Source organism: Oncorhynchus tshawytscha, unplaced genomic scaffold (assembly GCF_018296145.1).
Source record: "Oncorhynchus tshawytscha isolate Ot180627B unplaced genomic scaffold, Otsh_v2.0 Un_contig_1726_pilon_pilon, whole genome shotgun sequence".
In the NCBI taxonomy this organism is placed as follows: domain Eukaryota; kingdom Metazoa; phylum Chordata; class Actinopteri; order Salmoniformes; family Salmonidae; genus Oncorhynchus; species Oncorhynchus tshawytscha.
The window spans coordinates 16,324-39,141 of record NW_024609364.1 but is presented as its reverse complement, the minus strand read 5'-3'; the positions used below and the strand labels follow the sequence as shown (position 1 = coordinate 39,141).

At 47.8% G+C, this 22,818-nt stretch overlaps 2 protein-coding genes and 1 long non-coding RNA gene across 4 annotated transcripts; 2 read left to right on the top strand and 1 right to left on the bottom strand.

The window, feature by feature from the left end:
- The first annotated feature begins 2,108 nt into the window (after window positions 1-2,108).
- LOC121844665 lies at window positions 2,109-2,853 on the top strand. Of its 2 annotated transcripts, none has more exons than XR_006082097.1 (3): window positions 2,109-2,397; window positions 2,451-2,505; window positions 2,772-2,853. It is a non-coding gene; the product is annotated as an uncharacterized LOC121844665 (long non-coding RNA). The 2 variants fall into 2 exon arrangements; XR_006082098.1 differs by having other exon boundaries at window positions 2,113-2,344; window positions 2,460-2,505.
- Window positions 2,854-12,401: 9,548 nt separating this feature from the next.
- On the bottom strand, window positions 12,402-14,369 carry LOC121844666 (dynactin subunit 5-like). Its single transcript, XM_042315014.1, has 3 exons — window positions 14,229-14,369; window positions 13,091-13,159; window positions 12,402-12,555 (listed from the first exon to the last, which is right to left on the bottom strand). Exons 1-3 carry the CDS (start codon window positions 14,274-14,276, stop codon window positions 12,433-12,435), a joined length of 240 nt encoding a protein of 79 aa, XP_042170948.1. The 5' UTR covers window positions 14,277-14,369; the 3' UTR covers window positions 12,402-12,432.
- A 423-nt stretch (window positions 14,370-14,792) lies between these two features.
- Window positions 14,793-22,121, top strand: ndufab1b (NADH:ubiquinone oxidoreductase subunit AB1b). The gene is given in 6 exon segments (XM_042315013.1): window positions 14,793-14,975; window positions 14,978-15,036; window positions 15,738-15,860; window positions 19,508-19,595; window positions 19,947-20,067; window positions 21,930-22,121. Coding segments are annotated over 5 exon segments (471 nt in total). The 5' UTR covers window positions 14,793-14,866; the 3' UTR covers window positions 20,039-20,067; window positions 21,930-22,121.
- The last annotated feature ends 697 nt before the right edge of the window (window positions 22,122-22,818 follow it).

The following is a 22,818-nucleotide window of genomic DNA, read 5'->3' as shown; positions in this document are numbered from 1 at the left end:
ATGTGTGTTAAAACTCAGTATGAAATAAACCCTAATAAAGATTTATTACATAACGGATGATGAGGGTGATGATGATGATGATGATGATGATGATGGTGATGATGGATCTTTGGCATTGAGGTGAATCTGTGCTCCTATCTGATAAAATACTAATTATAACGAGACTGAGTGTTTTTAAAAACCGCACCAGCAGGCTTCAGGACGTTCTAGAACCAGGCTTCAGGATGTTCTAGAACCAGTTATGAGGACGTTGTAGAATCAGGCTTCAGGAAGTTCTAGAACCAGGCTTCAGGAAGATCTAGAACCAGGCTTGAGGAAGTTCTAGAACCAGGCTTCAGGACATTGTAGAACCAGGCTTCAGGATGTTGTAGAACCAGGCTTCAGGAAGTTCTAGAACCAGGCTTCAGGAAGATCTAGAACCAGGCTTGAGGCCGTTATGAGCTGTGATGGAACCTGACCTTCAATCTATCAGAAACCTTGTCGTTTTAACTCTTGAGAGACTGGAGGAGATGGAGGAAGAGGAGGAGGGTGTGTTTTCTAGATGTCAATAGACAAGCTAACTGTCTGCAATAATTTCCCTCTGATGCTCCCAGAACTGAGAGAGGGTTTCCGAGGCTGGAATACAACTGTACTTTTGACGTTGTTTTGTTGCTGATTATTATAACGGTCAAACATTGTCCTGAAGGATGTTCCCTGTCGTTGAAAAATAAACTTTTTTTTTTATTCCTGAGCCGAAGGTGTCTGGTGTGTTTCTTCACAGAGCCCCTTGTGGGATAACAACGATTGACTGTGTTATCAGCAGTCCCCAGAGAGTGGCGCCAGAGAGCAACATGTATTTAATATTTACTGTGTTATCAGCAGTCCCCACAGGATGGCGCCAGAGAGCAACATGTATTTAATATTTACTGTGTTATCAGCAGTCCCCACATGATGGCGCCAGAGAGCAACATGTCTTTAATATTTACTGTGTTCTCAGCAGTCCCCACAGGATGGCGCCAGACTAACATGTGTTTAATATTGACTGCGTTCTCAGCAGTCCCCACAGGAAGGGGCTAGACTAACATGTTTAATATTGACTGTATTCTCAGCAGTCCCCACAGGATGGAGCTAGAGAGCAACATGTCTTTAATATTTACTGTGTTATCAGCAGTCCCCACAGGATGGCGCCAGAGAGCAACATGTCTTTAATATTTACTGTGTTCTCAGCAGTCCCCACAGGATGGCGCTAGAGAGCAACATGTCTTTAATATTGACTGTATTCTCAGCAGTCCCCACAGGATGGCGCTGAGAGCAACATGTATTTAATATTTACTGTATTATCAGCAGTCCCCACAGGATGGCGCCAGACTAACATGTGTTTAATATTGACTGTATTCTCAGCAGTCCCCACAGGATGGCGCCAGAGAGTAACATGTCTTTAATATGGACTGTATTCTCAGCAGTCCCCACAGGATGGCGCTAGAGAGTAACATGTCTTTAATATTGACTGTGTTATCAGCAGTCCCCACAGGATGGCGCTAGAGAGCAACATGTCTTTAATATTGACTGTATTCTCAGCAGTCCCCACAGGATGGCGCTGAGAGCAACATGTCTTTAATATTGACTGTGTGCTCAGTAGTCCCCACAGGATGGCGCTAGACTAACATGTCTTTAGTATGGACTGTGTTATCAGCAGTCCCCACAGGATGGCGCCAGAGAGCAACATGTCTTTAATATTGACTGTATTCTCAGCAGTCCCCACAGGATGGCGCCAGAGAGCAACATGTCTTTAATATGGACTGTGTTATCAGTAGTCCCCACAGGATGGCGCCAGACTAACATGTCTTTAATATTGACTGTATTCTCAGCAGTCCCCACAGGATGGCGCCAGAGAGCAACATGTCTTTAATATGGACTGTATTCTCAGCAGTCCCCACAGGATGGCGCCAGACTAACATGTCTTTAATATTGACTGTATTCTCAGCAGTCCCCACAGGATGGCGCCAGAGAGCAACATAACTGAGGTGTATAAATCTGTTGTTTACCCCAAACACTGTTGAGTTCCTATTTGATCTTAAAATCAAAGTCGTAGTTTAGTTTTGTGTCTCTTCCCCCCCCAAAAAAAAAAATAAACAGCTGGAAGAAGTTGAAAGGAACTCGTCGAGTTCGATCATGAAATAATCTACGTATAATTTATTAATTTGACCGTAAATGAACTAGGCAAGTCAGTTAAGAACAAATTTTTATTTTCAATGCTGGTCTAGGAACAGTGGGTAAACTGCCTTGTTCAGGGGCAGAACAAGGATCGGATAGGGTAGGTTAAGGTAGGGGTTATATCTGTATAGTGTCGAGCAGAGTAGGGTAGGTTAAGGTAGGGTAGGTTAAGGTAGGGGTTATATCTGTATAGTGTCGAGCAGAGTAGGGTAGGTTAGGGTAGGTTAAGGTAGGGTTATATCTGTAGTGTCGGTTAGGTAGGGTAGGTTAGGGTAGGGTAGGTTAAGGTAGGTTAAGGTAGGGTAGGTTAAGGTAGGGCAGGTTAAGGTAGGTTAAGGTAGGGTAGGTTAAGGTAGGGGGTTAAGGTAGGGGTTATATCTGTAGGTCGAAGGTAGGGTAGGTTAGGGTAGGGTAGGTTAAGGTAGGTTAAGGTAGGGTAGGTTAAGGTAGGGTAGGTTAAGGTAGGGTAGGTTAAGGTAGGGGTTATATCTGTATAGTGTCGAGGTAGGGTAGGTTGAGGTAGGGTAGGTTAAGGTAGGGCAGGTTAAGGTAGGGGTTATATCTGTATAGTGGAGCAGGTAGGGTAGGTTAAGGTAGGGTAGGTTAAGGTAGGGGTTATATCTGTATAGTGTCGAGGCAGAGTAGGGTAGGTTAGGGTGGGTAGGTTAAGGTAGGTTAAGGTAGGGTAGGTTAAGGTAGGTTAAGGTAGGGTAGGTTAGGTAGGTTAAGGTAGGTTAAGGTAGGTTAAGGTAGGGTAGGTTAAGGTAGGTTAAGGTAGGTTAAGGTAGGGTAGGGTAGGGTAGGTTAAGGTAGGGGTTAAGGTAGGTTAAGGTAGGGTGGGTTAAGGTAGGGCAGGTTAAGGTAGGTTAGGTTAAGGTAGGGTAGGTTAAGGTAGGTTAAGGTTAAGGTAGCGTAGGTAGGGGTTTATATCTGGCTGAGAGTTAGGGTTAGGTAGGTTAAGGTAAGGTAGGTTAAGGTAAGGTATTTATATCTGGATAGTGTAGGGTAGATTATATCTGGATAGTGTAGGGTAGGTTAAGGTAAGGTAGGTTAGGTAAGGTATTTATATCTGGATAGTGTAGGGTAGATTATATCTGGATAGTGTAGGGTAGGTTAAGGTAGGGTAGGTTAAGGTAGTAGGTTATATCTGTATAGGTCGAGCAGAGTAGGGTAGGTTAAGGTAGGGTAGGTTAAGGTAGGGGTTATATCTGTATAGGTCGAGCAGAGTAGGGTAGGTTAGGGTAGGGAGGAGGTTAAGGTAGGTTAAGGTAGGGTAGGTTAAGGTAAGGTAGGGCAGGTTAGGAGGTTAGAGGTAGGTTAAGGTAGGTTAAGGTAGGGGCAGGTTAAGTAGGTTAAGGTTGTTAAGGTAGGGTAGGTTATCAGGTAGGGCAGGTTAAGGTAGCGTAGGTTAAGGCAGGTTAAGGTAGGGTGGGTTAAGGGGGTTTAAGGTAGGTTAGGTTAGGTAGGGCAGGTTAAGGTAGGTTAAGGTTAGGTAGTTTAGGGGTTTATATCTGGGAGAGGAGGAATTAGGGTTAGGTAGGTTAAGGTAAGGTAGGTTAAGGTAAGGTATTTATATCTGGATAGTGTAGGGTAGATTATATCTGGATAGTGTAGGGTGTTAAGGTAAGGTAGGTTAAGGTAAGGTATTTATATCTGGATAGTGTAGGGTAGATTATATCTGGATAGTGTAGGGTAGGTTAAGGTAAGGTAGGTTAAGGTAAGGTAGGCTAATGTATATGTAAGGGTAGTTTATATCTGGCTGAGAGAGAGGAATTTCTGGTAGTAACTCTTGGTCACATCAATCATCAGGTCCTGGGTGCATTCTGGGAGCTCTCCTGAAAACAGACCTGAGAGAGAGAGAGGAGGAAGAGGGAGGAGGAGGAGGAGGAGGTAGAGGAGGAAGAGGAAGAGTGGGGAAGAGACACCAGTTAAAAAGAGTTGAAGACAAAGTGGGGAGTAGATGTGGGGGGGTAGAGGAGGATGTGGAGGAGGTAGAGGGGGAGGTAGAGGGGGAGGTAGAAGAGGAGGTAGAGGAAGGGGTAGAGGAGGAGGTAGAGGAGGAGGTAGAGGAAGGGGTAGAGGAGGAGGTAGAGAAGGAGGTGGAGGAGGATGAGAGGTAGAGGAGGATGTAGAGAAGTAGGTAGAGGTAGAGGAGGATGTAGAGGAGGAGGAGGTAGAGGAGGATGGAGGAGGAGGAGGAGGATGTAGAGGAGGAGAGAGGAGAGGAGAGAGGAGGATGGAGGAGGATGTGGAGGATGGAGGAGGAGGTAGAGGAGGATGTAGAGGAGGAGGTAGAGGAGGAGGATGGTAGAGGAGGATTTGGAGGAGAATGTAGAGGAGGAGGAGGATGTAGAGGAGTAGGTAGAGGAGGGGGTAGAGGAGAATGTAGAGGAGGGGTAGAGGAGGATGTAGAGGAGGGGGTAGAGGAGAATGTAGAGGAGGGGGTAGAGGAGGATGTAGAGGAGGGGGGAGAATGTAGAGGAGAGGGGTAGAGGAGGATGTAGAGGGGGTAGATGGATGTAGAGGAGGAGGAGGTAGAGGAGGATGTAGAGGAGGATGTAGAGGAGGAGGAGGTAGAGGAGGAGGAGGATGTAGAGGAGAATGTAGAGGAGGGGGTAGAGGAGGATGTAGAGGAGGATGTGGAGAGGATGTAGAGGAGGAGGAGGTAGAGGAGAATGTAGAGGAGGGGGTAGAGGAGGATGTAGAGAAGGAGGAGGATGTAGAGGATGGGGTAGAGGAGGAGGTAGAGGAGGAGGTAGAGGAGGGGGTAGAGGAGGATGAGAGAGGGGTAGAGGAGGATGATAGAGGAGGGTGAGGAGGAGGTAGAGGAGGAGATAGAGGTAGAGGAGGAAGAGAAGAGGAGGATGTAGAAGGAGGTGAGGAGGATGTAGATGAGGAGGATGTAGAGGAGGATGAGAGGGAGAGGAGGAGAGCAGGATGTAGAGGTAGAGGATGATGTAGAGAAGTAGGTAGAGATAAAGGAGGGGGTAGAGGAGGATGAGAGGAGAAGTAGAGGAGGATGTAGAGGAGAGAGGTAGTAGAGGAGGATGTAGAGGAGAGGAGGTGGTAGAGGAGGAGGATGTAGAGGAGGAGAGGTAGAGGAGAATGTAGAGGATGGGGTAGAGGAGGATGTAGAGGAGGATTTGGAGGAGGATGAGAGGAGGAAGAGGTAGAGGAGAATGTAGAGGAGGGGGTAGAGGAGGATGTGGAGAAGGAGGAGGATGTAGAGGAGGAGGTAGAGAGGAGGTAGAGGAGGAGGTAGAGGAGGGGATAGAGGAGGATGTAGAGGAGGATGGGTAGAGGAGGATGAGCAGGAGGATGTAGAGGAGGGGGTAGAGGAGGAGGTGTAGAGGAGGAGATAGAGGTAGAGGAGGATGAAGAAGGAGGTAGAGAGGAGGTGAGGAGGATGTAGAGGTAGAGAGGATGTAGAGGAGGATGTAGAGGGAGAGGAGGTAGAGGAGGATGTAGAGGAGGATGATGTAGAGAGGAGATAAAGGAGGGGGTAGAGGAGGATGTAGAGGAGGAAGTAGAGGAGGATGTAGAGGAGGAGGTAGAGGAGGATGTAGAGGAGGAAGAGGTAGAGGAGGGGGTAGAGGAGGGGGTAGAGGAGGAGGTAGATGAGGAGGTAGATGAGGATGTAGAGGAGGATGTAGAGAAGTAGGTATGATAGAGGAGGGGGTAGAGGAGGAGGATGTAGAGGAGGATGTAGAGGATGATGTAGAGGAGGATGTAGAGGAGGAGGTGAGGAGAGGAGGTAAAGGGGGATGTAGAGGAGGGTAGAGGAGGTAGAGGAGGAGAGGAGGATGTAGAGATAGAGGAGGATGTAGAGAAGGGTAGAGGTAGAGGAGGGGGTAGAGGAGGATGTAGAGGAGGAGGAGGTAGAGGATGTAGAGGAGGAGGATGTAGAGGAGGAGGAGAGAGGAGGAGGATGTAGAGGAGGATGTAGAGGAGGAGGATGAGAGAGGATGATAGAGGAGGATGTAGAGGAGAATGTAGAGGAGGGGGAGAGGAGGTATAGAGGAGGTATAGAAGGAGGTGGAGGGAGGATGAGAGAAGTAGGTAGAGATAGAGGAGGGGTAGAGGAGGATGTAGAGGAGGAGAGGTAGAGGAGGAGGAGGTGAGGAGGATGATGGAGAGGAGGAGAGGAGAATGAGAGGAGGGGGTAGAAGAGGAGGAGGTAGAGGAGGATGTAGAGGAGGAGGATGTAGAGGAGGATGATGAGGATGGAGGAGGAGGGAGGATGTAGAGGAGGATGTAGAGGAGGATGTAGAGGAGGATGAGGAGGATGTAGAGGTAGAGGAGGATGTAGAGAGGGGAGATAGAGGAGGGGGTAGAGGAGGATGTAGAGGTAGAGGAGGATGTAGAGGAGGATGGAGGTAGAGGAGGATGTAGAGGAAGGTGTAGAGGAGGAAGAAGAGGTAGAGGAGATGAGAGGAGGGGGTAGAGAGGATGTAGAGGAGGAGGAGGTAGAGGATGATGCAGAGGAGGATGTAGAGGAGGAGAGGAGGATGAGAGGGTAGAGGAGGATGTAGAGAAGTAGATAGAGATAGAGGAGGGGGTAGAGGAGGATGTAGAGGTGACGAGGAGGAGGTAGAGGAGGATGTAGAGGAGGAAGAGGTAGAGGAGAATGTAGAGGAGGGGTAGAGGAGGATGTAGAGGAGGAGGAGGAGAGGAGGATGCAGAGAAAGATGTGAGGAGGGGGTAGAGGAGGATGTAGAGAGGAGGAGGAGAGGAGGGGATAGAGGAGGATGTAGAGGAGGAAGAGGAGGATGTAGAGGAGGATGTAGAGGAGATGTGTAGAGGAGGAGGAGAGAGGATGTAGAGGAGGGGTAGAGGAGGAGGTAGAGAGGATGATAGAGGAGGAGGAGGAGGAGATGTAGAGAGAGGAGGATGTAGGAGGAGGATGTAGAGGGGGTAGAGGAGAGGATGTAGAGAGGAGGAGGAAGAGGAGGATGTAGAGGAGGATGAGAGGAGGATATAGGATGAGATAGAGGAGAGGAGGATGTAGAGGAGGATGTAGAGGAGGATGTAGAGAGGATAGAGGAGGAGGAGAGATAGAGGAGGAGGATGTAGAGGAGGATAGAGATAGAGGAGGAGGAGGTAGAGGAGGAGGTAGAGATAGAGGAGGAGGAGGTGTGTTCTGACCTGGGCATCCTGAGAACACGGTGAAGGGAGGAACCACGGTCTCAGGAGGAAGAACTGTGTTGTCTAGGATCTTACACACACCGTCCTGGAACACACACACACACGACCCTGGAGAACACACACACACACACACACACACACACACACACACACACACACACACACACACACACACACACACACACACACACACATTAACAACCAGTCACAGTGGCGACCGTTGCCTGGAGCAACAGAAACAACATGAACAACCGGTCGGCGTAGGAGTGGCTCCCGGCCCGGTCGGCGTAGGAGTGGCTCCCGGTCGGCGTAGGGGTGACTCCCGCCCGGTCGGTGTAGGAGTGACTCCCGCCCGGTCGGGCGTAGGAGTGACTCCCGCCCGGTCGGCGTAGGAGTGACTCCCGGCCCGGTCGGCGTAGGAGTGACTCCCGGCCCGGTCGGCGTAGGAGTGACTCCCGGCCCGGTCGGCGTAGGAGTGACTCCCGGCCCGGTCGGCGTAGGAGTGACTCCCGGCCCGGTCGGCGTAGGAGTGACTCCCGGCCCGGTCGGTGTAGGAGTCACATTTCATATGTTGACAGAACACACTACCCCCATTGTGACATCACAACAGAACCTCTAGAGGTGAGTGACTCCAAACCTGGTCATGTGACTCCCCCCGGTCGGTGTAATGACATGCCAGAGACCGGTCTGTGTAGAGTCAGATTTCATATGTTGACAGAACACAACTACCCCCATTGTGACATCACAACAGAACCAGACTAGAGAACACCAACAGTCAGAGATGATACAAACTACAGTCAGTGACTACCCTGTAATAAACACAATCAGACAGAGACTAGTACTGTTCAGACCAGACTAGTAGAACATGGACCCAACTAGACAGAGACTAGTACTGTTCAGACCAGACTAGTAGAACATGGACCCAACTAGCCCCACAGGGACAGTGAAATGTTGTCGTTCCCGAGCATCACACATGACCCAGATTTAGGACCTGAATGTTCCCTCGGCCAGTGTGTGTGTGTGTAACTCTGTATGTGTGACTGTGTGTGAACACTGTGAGTGTGTGTGACTCTGTGACTGTGTGACAGTGTGTGTGACTGTGTGTGTTACTGTGACCCAACTGTTACCTGTGTGTGTGACTGTGAAATGTGTGTCGTTCTGTGAGTGTGTGTGTTACTCTGTGAGTGTGTGTGACTGTGTGTGTGACTGTGTGTGTGTGTGTTACTCTGTGAGTGTGTGTTACTCTGTGAGTGTGACTGTGTGTGTGTGTGTTACTCTGTGAGTGTGTGTGACTGTGTCTGTGACTGTGTGTGTGTGTTACTCTGTGTGTGTGACTGTGTGTGTGTGTTACTCTGTGAGTGTGTGTTACTCTGTGAGTGTGTGTGACTCTGTGAGTGTGTGTGACTGTGTGTGTGTACTGTGAGTGTGTGTGTTACTCTGTGAGTGTGTGTTACTGTGTGTGTGTGACTGTGTGTGTGACTGTGTGTGTGACTGTGTGTGTGTGACTGTGTGTGTGACTGTGTGTGTTACTGTGTGTGTGTGACTGTGTGTGTGTGTGTTACTCTGTGACTGTGTGTGTGTACTCTGTGTGTGTGTGTTACTCTGAGTGTGTGTGTAACTCTGTGAGTGTGTGTGACTGTGTGTGTGACTGTGTGACTCTGTGTGTGTAACTCTGTGAGTGTGTGTGTTACTCTGTGAGTGTGTGTGACTGTGTGTGTGACTGTGTGACTCTGTGTGTGTGTGACTCTGTGACTGTGTGTGTGACTCTGTGAGTGTGTGTGACTGTGTGTGTGACTCTGTGTGTGTAACTCTGTGAGTGTGTGTGACTGTGTGTGTTACTCTGTGAGTGTGTGTGACTGTGTGTGTGACTGTGTGTGTTACTCTGTGAGTGTGTGTGTAACTCTGTGAGTGTGTGTGACTGTGTGTGTGACTGTGTGTGTTACTCTGTGAGTGTGTGTGACTCTGTGAGTGTGTGTGACTGTGTGTGTGTACTCTTTGAGTGTGTGTGTTACTCTGTGAGTGTGTGTGACTCTGTGAGTGTGTGTGACTGTGTGTGTGACTCTGTGAGTGTGTGTGACTGTGTGTGTGACTGTGTGACTGTGTGTGTGACTCTGTGACTGTGTGTGTGACTCTGTGACTGTGTGTGTGACTCTGTGAGTGTGTGTGTGACTCTGTGAGTGTGTGTGTCTGTGAGTGTGTGTGTAACTCTGTGACTGTGTGTGTGAGTGTGTGTGTAACTCTGTGTGTGTAACTCTGTGTGTGTGTGACTGTGTGTGTGACTCTGTGAGTGTGTGTGACTGTGTGTGTGACTCTGTGACTGTGTGTGTGAGTGTGTGTGTAACTCTGTGAGTGTAACTCTGTGTGACTCTGTGTGTGTGTGACTCTGTGTGTGTGACTCTGTGAGTGTAACTGTGTGACTCTGTGTGTGTAACTCTGTGTGTGTGTGTGACTCTGTGTGTGTGTAACTCTGTGTGTGTAACTCTGTGTGTGTGTAACTCTGTGTGTGTGACTGTGTGTGTGACTCTGTGTGTGTGTAACTCTGTGTGTGTGACTCTGTGTGTGTGAACTCTGTGAGTGTGTAACTCTGTGTGTGTAACTCTGTGTGTGTGTAACTCTGTGTGTGTGTGTAACTCTGTGTGTGTGACTCTGTGAGTGTGTGTGAACTCTGTGTGTGTGTAACTCTGTGTGTGTAACTCTGTGTGTGTGTAACTCTGTGTGTGTGACTCTGTGTGTGTGACTCTGTGTGTGAGTGTGTGACTCTGTGTGTGTGTAACTCTGTGTGTGTAACTCTGTGTGTGTGACTCTGTGTGTGTAACTCTGTGTGTGTGTGACTCTGTGTGTGTGTGACTCTGTGTGTGTGACTCTGTGTGTGTGACTCTGTGTGTGACTCTGTGTGTGTGTGTGTGTGTGTGTGTGTGTGTGTGTGTCTGTGTGTGTGTGTGTGTGTGTGTGTGAACTCTGTGTGTGTGTGACTCTGTGTGTGTGTGTGACTCTGTGTGTGTGTGTGTGTGTGTGTGACTCTGTGTGTGTGTGTGTCACGTGACTCTGTGTGTGTGTAACTCTGTGTGTGTGTGTGTGTGTGACTCTGTGTGTGTGTGTCTCCGATGTGTGTGTGAAGAAGGCTCTGTGTGTGTGTGGACTCTGTGTGTGTGTCACCTCTGTGTGTGTGCTACTCTGTGTGTGTAACTCTGTCATGATGTGCTGACTCTGTGTGTGTGTAACTCTGTGTGTGATGTGTCCTGTCTGTGTCATGATGTGTGTGTGACTGTGTGTGTGTCATGATGTGCTCTGTGACCTGTGTAACTCTGTGTGATGTGCTCTGTGTGACCTGTGTAACTCTGTGTGATGTGTGTACTCTGTGACCTGTGTAACTCTGTCATGATGTGCTAACAGTAGTCCTGTCTAACTCTGTCATGATGTGCTACAGCAGTAGTCCTGTCTGACTCTGTCATGATGTGCTCTGCAGTAGACCTGTCTAACTCTGTGGTGTGCTCAGCAGTAGTGTGTCTAACTCTGTCATGATGTGAACAGCAGTAGACCTGTCTACTCTGTCATGATGTGCTACAGCAGTAGACCTGTCTAACTCTGTCATGATGTGCTACAGCAGTAGACCTGTCTAACTCTGTCATGATGTGCTAACAGCAGTGTGTCTGATGTGTGCTAACTCTGTCTAACTGTCATGTGTGCTACAGCAGTAGTCCTGTCTAACTCTGTCATGATGTGCTACAGCAGTAGACCTGTCTAACTCTGTCATGATGTGCTACAGCAGTAGACCTGTCTAACTCTGTCATGATGTGCTACAGCAGTAGACCTGTCTAACTCTGTCATGATGTGCTACAGCAGTAGACCTGTCTAACTCTGTCATGATGTGCTACAGCAGTAGTCCTGTCTAACTCTGTCATGATGTGCTACAGCAGTAGTCCTGTCTAACTCTGTCATGATGTGCTACAGCAGTAGTCCTGTCTAACTCTGTCATGATGTGCTACAGCAGTAGTCCTGTCTAACTCTGTCATGATGTGCTACAGCAGTAGTCCTGTCTAACTCTGTCATGATGTGCTACAGCAGTAGTCCTAAACAGCAGAAACATCTCCAGACCGACACATTCCTCTCTCGCACAATTAAAATGGGGGGAAATACATGTTGTTGTTTTTAATTGAAATTTGTTATCTTTTTTCCAGACTTCAAAAATTGTGTTCTGATGTGATTTAACCATTGACATGGACTGTTGTTGCTGTTTCTTGAGAGTTACAAACAGGAAAAAATGCTAAATCACGAAAAAATACAACAGAAAACAGAATTTGGGAAAATACAAAAAATAGAATATAATGGGGCCTATCGTACCAACTACTGTTTATGAACCATTATTTGACCAGTTATATACAGGAAACGCATCTCTTGTTCTCCGAGGACCCAGGGAAGAGTTGCCGGGTAGAAGAGAACAGAAGAAATGTTGCTATTTGAGAACTATAATTATTTTTTTTTATTCATTTATTTATTTATTTTATTAAATTAGCCCAAAGGAGACCCCTGGTCTAGAAAAGGAGACCCCTGGTCTAGAAGAGGTTGGAGACCCCTGGTCTAGAAAAGGTTGGAGACCCCTGGTCTAGAAAAGGTTGGAGACCCCTGGTCTAGAAAAGGTTGGAGACCCCTGGTCTAGAAGAGGAGTCCCCTGGTCTAGAAGAGGAGTCCCCTGGTCTAGAAGAGGAGACCCCTGGTCTAGAAGAGGAGACCCCTGGTCTAGAAGAGGAGACCCCTGGTCTAGAAGAGGAGACCCCTGGTCTAGAAGAGGAGACCCCTGGTCTAGAAGAGGAGACCCCTGGTCTAGAAGAGGAGACCCCTGGTCTAGAAGGAGACCCCTGGTCTAGACCCCTGGTCTAGAAGGAGGAGACCCCTGGTCTAGAAGAGGGTCTGAGAGAGACCCTGGTCTAGAAGAGGAGACCCCTGGTCTAGAAGAGGAGTCCCCTGGTCTAGAAGAGGAGTCCCCTGGTCTAGAAGAGGAGACCCCTGGTCTAGAAGAGGAGTCCCCTGGTCTAGAAGAGGAGTCCCCTGGTCTAGAAGAGGAGACCCCTGGTCTAGAAGAGGTTGGAGCAGAACTCACCCTTTGCTGAATTTTTTGAACGGCGGCCGAATGACACTCCGGCTCTTCACAACACAGTGCCTCCCCACCCTGACATTGGCCAGGTCTCCACGGATTATACAGTCATTCATTACTATAGTCTGGAGGAGACAGGGACGGACAGAGGGAGGGAGGGAGGGAGGGAGGGAGGGAGGGAGGGAGGGAGGGAGGGAGGGAGGGAGGGAGGGGGAGGGAGGGAGGGAGACACAGACAGACAGGGAAGCAGGGTGACAGACAGACAGGGAGGGAGACAGGGATGGAGCGAGACAGGGAGAGAGGGAGACAGACAGGGAGGGAGGGAGACAGGGAGGGAGAGAGGGAGACAGGAGGGAGGGAGACAGGACGGCAGGGTGATACAGACAGGGAGGGAGACAGGGATGGAGCGAGGGAGACAGACAGGGAGACAGGGAGAGAGGGAGACAGGGAGGGAGGGAGACAGGGAGGGAGGGAGACAGGACGGCAGGGTGATACAGACAGGGAGGGAGACATGGAGGGAGGGAGGGAGGGAGGTAAGCAGGGAGGGAGGGAGGGAGACAGGGAGGGAGGGAGGGAGACTCATGGTTTATTACCTGTATAGTGAACGTAAAGCCCCAACTGGCCCATCTCATGGTGTAATACCGGCTTGTTGTTACTTACTTTGCCGTTGAGGACGATGTTCTGACTGCCGCACAGCACCGACTGCCTGCTCACTTTGTTACCAGACGCCTGACAGGGAGAGAGGACATGCTGATCAGTTGGTATAAACGGTACGGACTCAGATATAGGTTTACAGACCACCGCTTGATGCTAACTGACAGGGAGAGAGGACATGCTGATCAGTTGGTATAAACGGTACGGACTCAGATACAGGTTTACAGACCACCGCTTGATGCTAACTGTAATCGGTGCCTCGTCAAGAAATGGTCTATCTGCAATTCAAGCTGGCTGGCTAAGGGACCGAGCAATGAGGGTTCAGTGCATTGACTGTGCACTGTATATACAAAAACATTAAGAACACCTGCTCTTTCCAGGACACAGACTGACCAGGTGAATCCAGGTGAAATCTATGATCCCTTATTGATGTCACTTTGTTAAATCCACTTCAATCAGTGTAGATGAAGAAGGGGAGTAGACCTGGTTGAAGAAGGATTTGAGACATAGACTGTGTGTGTACCATTCAGAGGGTGAATGGGCAAGACAAATATATTGAAGTGCCTTTGAACAGGGTTTGGTAGTAGGTACCAGGCGCACCGGGTTGAGTCAAGAACTGCAACGCTGCTGGGGTTTATTACGCTCAACCGTTTCCCCGTGTGGATCAAGAATGGTCCACCACCTAAAGGACATCCAGCCAACTGGACACAACTGTGGGAAGCATTGGAGTCAACATGGACCAGCATCCCTGTTGGGACGCTTTCTACACCTTGTAGAGTCAACATGGACCAGCATCCCTGTTGGGACGCTTTCTACACCTTGTAGAGTCGACAACCCTGACGAAATAAGGCTGTTATGAGGGCAAAAGGAGGTACAACTCAATACTAGGAAGGTGTTCATAATGTTTGGTATCCTCAATGTAAATACCAATATACCAATATATATATATATATATACACATTCATATGTACAGCACTTAGAGTTAGGAGGGGCAAAAGGAAGGTACAACTCAATATTAGGAAGGTGTTCATAATGTTTGCTATCCTCAATGTAAATACCAATGAGCTAAACGCTAACTTGCTAATCGTTAACGTTATCTAGTCAAATAAACACCGAAATTACAAGCTTGCTACGGAAAGATTACCGTTTCAATGTATTCCGCCTTGTTGTACAGTATCTCACACAATTCCATGGTTGTAATGATTTCTGTTGTTAAAATGTGATGTGGTTCTCAGCCTCTCCCTTCAGACCATACTAGCAGAGCACTGCAACATCGATGATGATTTAAAGCTCTTCCGCTCACAAATAATAAGTAATATTCAACTAATTTATTATTATTATTATTTTTTTTTAAATATGTGTGTTAAAGAATTAACATCATTTGTTAATTATCGACGAAATAATACTATAATATAATATATAATTGTTTAATATAATTGTTTTTGTTGATTAGTCATGTCTTACGTACAGAACGTAATGCCTCGATCCGCTACTCGACGACGCGATAAAATTCAACCAAAGTCATAATTATTACATTATTCCGATTTAATGAAATAAGAAAACATACCGGAAAGCATTATAATTACGTTATAGCTTAATAAAGAAAAATCATATTAAATATCGGCGTTATTTAAAAATAAAAATAAAAAGAATAACTAGTGCGCCTGCGCACATTTGACCTCCTTTTCCCTTTGACTTTGTGGCTGTGCTATCTAGTGGAAACCACCTTGTCTTCCAAAAACGCGTGTTTTGCTTTGCACCCTGGGATTGATCCTCAAAACCATGGCGTCCCGTGTCCTAGCGCAGTGTGTCCGCCAGCTCCCCCGGTCTTCCGTGAGACTCTCGTCGGGTAACATTGCAGTGAGAACCGCAGCTGTCCCGGTCCTATTCAACCCCGACCGTTGTCCTTCATTGCCAGCAGTCAGCGGACCCGGTGGACCGAACAAACACGGGTTCGTCTTGAATAACACGGAGACATTTAGTCGCTGCTGTGGCCTAGTAGTGATGGATTGCACATTGACCTACCAGTGTCTTTCCAAATTAAATCTGTAACTTAAGTGTCACTTTGCAAAGCCAAGCTCTTAAAACCGGGACAAAACCGGGTCCGTTTTTACTAATTCAACGAAACCGACTCTGTGAAAATGTATAGTTTGAATGATACATGCATTTATGTTACAAAACAACCGTCTGTGTCTCATATGTTAGCAGCAGACTAAGTTAAGCTTATCATGGAATCGTTTGATACTAGTTTAGTTGAGTACAATTTGAATGATACTTTATGTTCAAACTGTCGTACAATTAAAGTTAAATCAATTAAAGTACTGTTAGCATAGCGTACTAGCATGCTATATTGTGTATACTTATGCTTAGATGACAGTCGATTTGACACATTTTAATTTACTCTAAAGCAAATGTGTTATTTATTATCAATACCTGAGGTTGTTGTGACAGGATGTGACGCACGCATGACTTGTGCACTAAATACAATGCACATGGACATCTGTAATATTATTATCTAGGCTTGAACTAAACTGCTTGATTGGTCAAATGAGTGCATTGTGCAGAAGTGATGTCAGTCAAGCTGTCACCGATAAGTGAATGACCTCTGAACCCATCCTTTCTTCCTTCCTGTCCTTCTTCTTCTTCTCTCTAGATCTCCAGCTCAGTGGGAGTGTTCTGTAGACAGTATGGAGACCTGCCTCCCCTCACCATTGAAAGCATTAAAGAACGAGTCATGTACGTCCTCAAGCTCTACGACAAGATCAACCCAGAGAAGGTAAGGACCTGAGGAGAGAGAGTTTCTATAAAACACAATCCTCTACTGTTTCTGTTCCTATTCGCTTCCTCGTGGTTCTGTTTATGGTGTCTAGTGGATTTATTCCCCACATATCTAGGATCAGTTTGACATCAACACTCCTTATCTTTCATACATTTATTCATACAATTTCCTCCTTCCAACAAGATATAGTCCCGACACTAATCTAAGGTTGCTACCCAAGCTGGCTGGTTGTTAGCGACCCAGTCGTTCAGTCTTTTTGTTCTGTATCTATGGCGACCCAGTCGTTCAGTCTTTTTGTTCTGTATCTATGGCGACCCGGTCGTTCAGTCTTTTTGTTCTGTATCTATGGCGACCCAGTCGTTCAGTCTTTTTCTGTATCTATGGCGACCCAGTCGTTCAGTCTTTTTGTTCTGTATCTATGGCGACCCAGTCGTTCAGTCTTTTGTTCTGTATCTATGGCCCCAGTCGCTCAGTCTTTTTGTTCTGTATCTATGGCGACCCAGTCGTTCAGTCTTTGTGTTCTGTATCTATGGCGACCCAGTCGTTCAGTCTTTTGTTCTGTATCTATGGCGACCCAGTCGTTCAGTCTTTTTGTTCTGTATAAATGTTCCATTGCCATACTGGCTGGCAACGTCTTATCCCATGCATGCTAGCTCAGTGTTGTGTGTGTGTGTGTGTCTATGTCGTCAGTCTTTTTGTTCTGTATCTATGGCGCCCAGTCGGCTCAGTCTTTTTGTTCTGTAAAAAAAAATCTAGCCAGAAAAACAGTCAGTTTCATTTACTTTGTGTTCTGTATCTATGGCGTTTAGTTGGATCAGTCTTTATGTTCTGTATCTATGGCGACCCAGTCGCTCAGTCTTTTGTTCTGTATCTATGGCGACCCAGTCGTTCAGTCTTTTGTTCTGTATCTATGGTGACCCAGTCGCTCAGTCTTTTTGTTCTGTATCTATGGCAACAACAGTCGCTCAGTCTTTTTGTTCTAAATGTACTGGCAACGTTCTTATCCCATGCAGCTAACAACACAGCTGTGTGTGTGTGCCAACAACACAGTGTGTGTGTGTGTGTGTGTGTGTGTGCCAACAACAGCTAACTTACAGTAATGTCAAAAGAAAACCAGCCAGAAAAACAGCAAATCAGTTTCATTTACATTTGTTTAAGTTGTTTTCTAGTGACGTTTATTTGGATACATCAATAATAACAATAACAATGAGGTGTGATTTCACCTGACATAGAAAATGTGCTTACTCCCCAGGACACTGTTGTTCAGAGGAGCTAGCCAACAACAGCAACAACACAGCCAACAACACAGCCAACAACACAGCCAACAACACAGCCAACAACACAGCCAACAACACAGCCAACAACACAGCCAACAACACAGCCAACAACACAGCCAACAACACAGCCAACAACACAGCAACAGCCAACAACACAGCCAACAACACAGCCAACAACACAGCCAACAACACAGCCAACAACACAGCCAACAACACAGCAACAACACAGCCAACAACACAGCCAACAACACAGCCAACAACACAGCCAACAACACAGCCAACAACACAGCAACAACACAGCCAACAACACAGCCAACAACACAGCCAACAACACAGCCAACAACACAGCCAACAACACAGCCAACAACACAGCCAACAACACAGCCAACAACACAGCAACAACACAGCCAACAACAACACAGCCAACAACACAGCCAACAACACAGTCACTTCAAACTGAAGCTGGAAACTAGCTGCACTTATTTTGGCCAACACAGCTGTTGACATTTCTTTGTTTATATCCATAAAAATGATGACAGCAGATTCATGATTTCGGCTGAGAAACCAACAACCTCTCTCTGTCTCTCTCTCTCAGTCCCAACTCTGTCCACAGCTCTCTGTCCAACTCTGTCTCTCAACACAGTCTCTCTCTGTCCAACAACTGTCCCTCTCTGTCCTCTGTCTAACAACTCTGTCTCTCTGTCTGTCCCTCAACACTGTCTCTCTCACTGTCTCTCTCTGTCCCTTCTCTGTCTCTCTCTCTCACAGTTAACTGTCACTGTCTGTCTGTCAACTGTCTGTCTGTCTGTCTGTCTGTCTGTCAACAACTCAGCCTTCAACTCTGCTCTCTGTCTCTCTGTCTGTCTGTCCTCTCTCTGTCTCTCTGTCTCTCTCTCACAGTCTCTCTCAACACAGCTAACAACACAATGTCAACACAGTCTAACAACACAGTCAACAACTCAGTCTGTCTGTCTGTCAGTCTGTCTGTCTCTCTCTGTCTGTCAAATCTCTCTGTCTCTCTCTCTGTCTTCAACTGTCTTGTGACGGCCCTGAATTATTCTGAACCGTCTCAGTGCAGCTCCTTCCACATAGGGCGCTTTCAACACAGCCCAATTAAATAGCCAGCATCGGCCAAAAGTGGGGTTGTGATGGAGACGTGAATGAGGATGTGTTCAACCCTCAGTGCAAGCTTCTCTATTCCGTTTGTTTTGTTGCCGTTAAACGTGTGTTTTGTAGCCAAGAGAGTTTACAGCCAGGACAACCACTCAACAGTCCACCACACCAACAACCGTTCAACACAGCCTTTCTCCACAGTCTATTGAAGCTGGAAACTGCTGCACTGATTTTGGCCTGTTTTCTATTGACATTTCATTTGTTTATATCCATGTAAATGATGACATGCAGATTCATGTATTTGAGGACTTAGTAAGAGTTGTCTCTTTGTTCTGTGGTCTGTCTAATTGTCTATATTGATTGTCTGTCTTCTACTCTCTGTCTTCTCTGGGTTTAGCTCACGTCTCTCTGTCTGTCACTCTGAGTTCTCTGAACTCCTTTCTCTGTCTCTCTCTTTCTGTAGGCTGTCCTCTCTCATTTCTGGAGGAACTCAGAACTCATCTGTCTATTCTTCTGTGTGTAATCATTGTCTGTCTGCTCAACCTCTCTATAGTTGTTTTTGAAGTCTCTCTCTCCTGTTTTAAGGGTTTCTGTCTCTCTCTCTCTCTGTCCATCCTGTCTCTCTGTCCTTTGTCTCTCTGTCTCTCTCTGTCTCTCTGTCTCTCTGTCTCTCTGTCTCTCTCTGTCTCTCTCTCTCTCTGTCTCTCTCTCTGTCTCTCTCTGTCTGTCTCTCTCTCTGTCTGTCTCTCTCTCTCTCTGTCTGTCTCTCTGTCTCTCTCTCTGTCTCTCTCTGTCTCTCTCTCTGTCTCTCTCTCTGTCTCTCTCTCTGTCTCTCTCGAACACGTTCATTACAATGGGACAGCTGGAGATTGTTTCAATGTTGCAAATGTCAGAAAGACAGACAGGTTTATACAAATCTCCTCTGTTGAAAACTACATGTTAGTGTAAAAGAAATATGAGCTAATGTTTTTATATAATAATGTCAAGATGCTTTTTATAGTGGAGATTGTATAAATTGCCTGGCTGGGCTGATGAGACTGGCGCAGTCAGACGGAACAGCGTAACAGTATAACGTCAGAGACCCAACCCACCCATTGTATAAATCCAAGAGTATGTGGACACCCCAATGTTAAATAACATGATTTTGGATGAGTAGGTGTCCACATACTTATGGTTATGGAGTGTATCTCAGAGTAGGACTGCAGATGTAGGATGTCTCTGTCCTGATCTCCTCTGATCGATCTGTATCCTCAGCTGGCAACGTCGTCCCACTTCCTGAAGGACCTGGGGTTAGACAGCTTGGACCAGGTAGAGATCATTATGGCCATGGAGGATGAGTTTGGTGAGTCTGGCTCCCTGTATCTACTGTCTCTCTCTCCCTGTCTGTGTTTGACTGTCGGTCTGTCTCTCCCTCCCTGTCGGTCTGTCTCTCTGTCGGTCTGTCTCTCTCTGTCGGTCTCTCTCTCTCTGTCGGTCTCTCTCTCTCTGTCGGTCTGTCTCTCTCTCTCTGTCGGTCTGTCTCTCTCTCTCTGTCGGTCTGTCTCTCTCTCTGTCGGTCTGTCTCTCTCTCTCTCTGTCGGTCTGTCTCTCCTCTCTCTCTCTGTCGGTCTGTCTCTCCCTCCCCCACGCTGTGTGTGTGTGTGTGTGTGTGTGTTAAGCCTAATGTGTGTGTGTTAACGTGTTCCTGCTGCAGGGTTTGAGATCCCGGATGTGGAGGCAGAGAAGCTGATGTCTCCTCAGGATATCGTCCAGTACATCGCTGACAAGAAGGACGTGTATGAATAACAATGAACCAGGAACTACTAATACCCCCAGTGAGTCCACGGCGACTTCCCCCACGGCGACTTCCCCCACGGCGACTTCCCCCACGGCGACTTCCCCATGCCGACTTCCCCCATGCCGACTTCCCCCTTCCCCCACGCCGACTTCCCCCCCCCACGCCGACTTCCCCCACGCCGACTTCCCCCACGCCGACTTCCCCCTTCCCCACGGCGACTTCCCCCTTCCCCACGCCGACTTCCCCACGCAGACTTCCCCCCTTCCCCCACGGTGACTTCCCCCACGGTGACTTCCCCCACGGTGACTTCCCCCACGCCGACTTCCCCCGCCTCCCCCCTCCCCCACGGCGACTTCCCCCTTCGCCGACTTCCCCCACGCCGACTTCCCCACGCCGACTTCCCCCACGCCGACTTCCCCCACACCGACTTCCCCCACACCCGACTTCCCCCTTCCCCCACGGCGACTTCCCCACGGCGACTTCCCCCCTTCCCACACGCCGACTTCCCACCGCCGACTTCCCCCCCCTTCCCCACGGTGACTTCCCCCACGGCGACTTCCCCCACGGCGACTTCCCCCTTCCCCCACGGTGACTTCCCCCACGCCGAACGCCGACTTCCCCCACGGCGACTTCCCCTTCCCCACGGCGACTTCCCCCTTCCCCACGGTGACTTCCCCCACTCCGACTTCCCCACGCCGACTTCCCCCACTTCCGACTTCCCCTTCCCCACGCCGACTTCCCCCACGGCGTAACGCCACCATTTAAACAGCTATTAAAAAGCGGCAGAGCTCTGTCATTCCAATGACGTGTGTATCTATATATATATATATATAAAAACCCTGCATTGCTGATAATGTTTTTGGAGAGACTTTGAAGCTACTCAGAAAAACTAGTCCTTTGTAATTGTTCAGTATTTCATTTAAATGTTTTTGTTGTAGTAGTGAGGACGGTAACATTAGTACTTAAACAAATATATATATATATATATACGTTGAGGACAATATTTTTCATTTGTTTAGCGGATGTAAAAGCTGTCTGTAATTCAATAAACGTGTCGGGGACATTTAGTAAGTTCATTTCTATAACGTCCTAAAGTGTTGTTAACGGTGGGGGAGCCAAGATGGAGGCCTGGTGGCTTCAACACAGCGCCCCTATCGGTCATTTAGTGACACGCCCCCTCATCGGTCATTTAGTGACACGCCTCCTATCGGTCATTTAGTGACACGCCCCTATCGGTCATTTAGTGACACGCCCCCTATCGGTCATTTAGTGACACGCCCCCTATCGGTCATTTAGTGACACGCCCCCTATCGGTCATTTAGTGACACGCCCCCTATCGGTCATTTAGTGACACGCACCCTATTTGTCATTTAGTGCAGTGGTCCCAAACTTTGTGATACGCCCCTTATCAGGCATTTAGTGACACGCCCCCTTAGAGGGGGTGGCAGGGGGTGTGGGCCTCAGTCCGGCTTTTAACTTACTCTTTAAAGTGTCCAGATTGACTTGCCCAGGGGAAGGGGGGGGGGGATGTTCCCCCTTGCTGGAAGGGGGGTGCAGAGTGAAACAGTTTGAGACTGTCCCTGTTCTAGTGTGTGTATAGAAATCAATTAGCCTCCAGTGTCTTGACCGTTTCAGCAGGGAAACCAATCCAACACATGAATGAATGACCTGTGCGCAGTGATGTACTTTTTAAAAGGGCCATTTCCCAGAATTCCCGTTGACTGTGAACGCTGTAGACGTCGGCTCGAGCAGAAATGACATCGTCAATCGCAGTTCATCGGTGTTGTTTGTATCCCTGTCTGTTTTTATTCACTAAAACATAGAATCTACTTCATCACATTTTAATTAAATTAATCTGTGTTTTACTGAGCTGGAACTTCCTGTTTCTGCTCCTCACAGGAAGTCCTGATGATGCTGTCCGACTGGCTGGGCTGGGCAGCGTCTCTCTCCCCCCGCCCACCACTTCATCTTCTCCTCCTCCGTTCTCTCTGTGGCATCTGATGCCTTTGGTCTTGTGTTCCACTGTATTTAATGTATTTTCCTCCTGAGTTCAGGAGGTGAAAAATAATAAACATCACTTTTATGGTTGGACTCTTGTTGTACAGCGCCATCTTGTGGTTCAGGGAGTTCCCTCAGTCACCCCTACGGCCCGACAGGGAGTTCCCTCAGTCACCCCCCAACCAAATTCACATAGAAATATGAGTTATGGATCTGTCACGGTCCTTGAAAGCAAGTCTACGAAGCAGTAGAGCAGTTCTGTTTCCTATTCAATCAAATTTTTGTAAACCAGGTTTAAAACGCAGCATTTTGGGTTAAGGAAAAGACATTTCATAATGATTCTCTGCTTGTTTTGTCACATATACTGACATTTTAGCAACCAGGAAATGCTGGAGTGATTTCTGCACAGTATCTTTGAGAACACCTTCCTAATATTGAGTCGTCGTCCCCCTTTCCCCTCAATTCTTCTGACAACTATAACTCAGGACTCTATAAAGGTGTTGTAAGCGTTCCACTGGGCCCATGTTGACTCCAATGCTTCCCACAGTTGTGTCAAGTTGTCTGGATGTCCTTTAGGTGGTGGACCGTTCTTCATACACACGGGGAAACGGTTGAGCGTGATAAACCCCAGCAGCGTTGCAGTTCTTGACTCAACCCGGTGCGCCTGGCACCTACTACCAAACCCTGTTCAAAGGCACTTCAATATATTTGTCTTGCCCATTCACCCTCTGAATGGTACACACACAGTCTGTCTCAAATCCTTCTTCAACCAGGTCTACTCCCCTTCTTC